The following is a 2,293-nucleotide window of genomic DNA, read 5'->3' as shown; positions in this document are numbered from 1 at the left end:
TTATAGAACTTTTTAGGGATTCTTCTATAGAGAATTTGAGCAACATCTGCCATTTAAAAAATCAACTGAATTGTCTTTATGGGGAAAAAAAATCCTTTTAACATTTCTTCCCTGATGAAATATTGAATTGATAAATTCCTGAATAGATGACATAGAAAATTTAGAGAAGAGGAAATCTGGAAGAGCTGGACAATAAAAATTGCTTTTCCCCCAATGAACATCTTCCTGTTTCACCCTCACCTGAAACTTATTTCTATCTTAAGAGGGAAAAGCAGAGAGAAAACCAAGAGACAAAGTACTAGGGAAATATTTGTTCAACTATAATCATCAGTAGGATGGGAACTTTCCAGAAAGAAAGGCTCAAATATCTGTTCCCTTATTTCATCCTACTTTGAGGCCTGATTGGTGGTAAGAAATAGTATAGGCAGAGGTGTGTAACTATCTGTAACTCACCTTCATCAAAACAGCAATAATTGCCAAACCGTCAGCCTTTGACACAGCTTCAGCAAGGCTGGAGTACTTTGCAGAATTCCAGTGAACTATGTGAAGCTACAAATGAGAATATAGTTAATTCATTATTTATACCAGTGTGAAGACAAATGGTAAGTGATAAGGTAACTTGTTACTGTATGAAGATGTATCTTAGTTTAGGTAGACAAAACTTATATAAACCTTTATCCAGTGGATTGGAAGGGTTATGTTCTCACTCTTCAAAAAGATTATCCACCTGCTGAGTAAAGTAAGTAGATTTGTAAATCCTGGAACTAGTAAGTAAAATTTCTTCTCCTATGGTACCACTAACTATACAATATTACTCCTTTTAAAAAAAATGCTTCTCTTTGGTTCAAAATATCAGGAAAGCTGACTAGCTTTAGGAAAAAAATTGAAGTCATTTACTCTCACATGAAGTACTTCATAGTAACTTTATGAGCAGGGTCGTGACCTTAGGAGTCATGGCCAAGGTCAGATTATCTTGGGCACATCAGTGTCCTTTCCAGGCACCTCTCTAATCAGAATCTCCAGCCTAATTTTTCTTTGGAACTCTATACTTGTATATCCAAGTATGTATGTATGTATGTATTCTTATTATCTCCTTGATATCTCTACATGGATGTCTAATAGACATCTCAAACTTAACATGGCCAGAATAGAACCCTAGATTTCCTCTTTGCCAAACCTGCTTGATTTTCCCTTAGGAAAAGGTAGCACCTTCCATCTAATTGCTTAGTCAAAAAATATGACAGTTATCATCAATTTCTTACTTTCCCCACCTATCAACATCCATGTCTTATAGATTATATCTCTTGACTTGTTCACAAGTTTGAGTCTTCGCACTAGCTGCTGATTTTCTCTGGACTCTCTTTCCCCATAGTCTTTGAACTGCAGGCTTTGCCTTGAATTAGGGCTGAACTCAAACACCACTCCTCAAAGAATCCTTTTCTGTTCATCCAGTATAAAGGAACCACCATAAATCAAATCATTTCTTTCTGTATTATTTATCTAATCTCTTTTCTTCCTTCTCTCCTTCTTTCCTTCCTTATTCATAATTTTTCTTTCATATTTTATTATTTTCTGCCTTGTCATTGTTTTCTTCTATTTTTCGTATGTTGTTATTTTTTGTATTTTTGAGTTGAGTGCTTATTTTTGTTGGTGTTTTTCTCACTTTATAATACATTCACTTAAAGTTTAATCTCTTCTAGAATCAGCACAAATCATATTTATTTTATGTAAAAATATGACAGTCCTCCACACCATGCACAGAAATGACAAATCTCTGATTTATGGTTTAACTATTTTCTTTTAAAACAGTAATGCTAAGAGTTGGATAGTATTCAGAAAATCCATCTGTTTTTTGAGTTAATAAGTGGGAATCATGGTTATCAAATATTGTATATTAATGGTATTTCAAAAGAATATCGTTAATTCCTGAATTTTTGTACTATTAAAAAAAAGATGTTTTCCGTCAAGAAATAGAAAATAATTCACATTGCATTTGGATACAGTTTTTCAAGCAAATTTGAATGGCTATGTAACCGATTTTTCTACAGGCCATACTCTACTGAAATCAATAAGCAATAACTAGGAAAAACAGAAAAAGGAACCAATCCCTGCATCAGAGACTTTCTCAGAAACAGGCAATATCTAAGTTGTACTTTGATTTTCAGACTGGTAGCTTTTGCTCCAGTCTCCCTACTCCCCACTTCAAATATATAATGAAATGATTTCCATAGTGCAGTGAATTCTTGTTCTCCGATTTAAACTAACTTTTTTAGTCTACTTACCTTAGTTTTAA

The 2,293-nt window shown here is 33.5% G+C and overlaps 1 protein-coding gene across 1 annotated transcript in view; it reads right to left on the bottom strand.

Moving 5' to 3' along the window:
- The window catches only part of CA1 (carbonic anhydrase I), a 14,461-nt gene that overhangs the window by 4,266 nt on the left and 7,902 nt on the right, over positions 1 to 2,293 (bottom strand). The window contains exon 2 of the mRNA XM_012643590.1: positions 454 to 549. Within this exon, the coding sequence (XP_012499044.1) occupies positions 454 to 549 (96 nt within the window). The remainder of the gene's footprint in view (positions 1 to 453; positions 550 to 2,293) is intronic.

Source organism: Propithecus coquereli, unplaced genomic scaffold, assembly GCF_000956105.1.
Source record: "Propithecus coquereli isolate 6110/MARCELLA unplaced genomic scaffold, Pcoq_1.0 Scaffold2, whole genome shotgun sequence".
Taxonomy (NCBI): Eukaryota; Metazoa; Chordata; class Mammalia; order Primates; family Indriidae; genus Propithecus; species Propithecus coquereli.
Note: the sequence above shows the minus strand (reverse complement) of the source record. Positions and strands in the feature narration are given on the sequence as shown.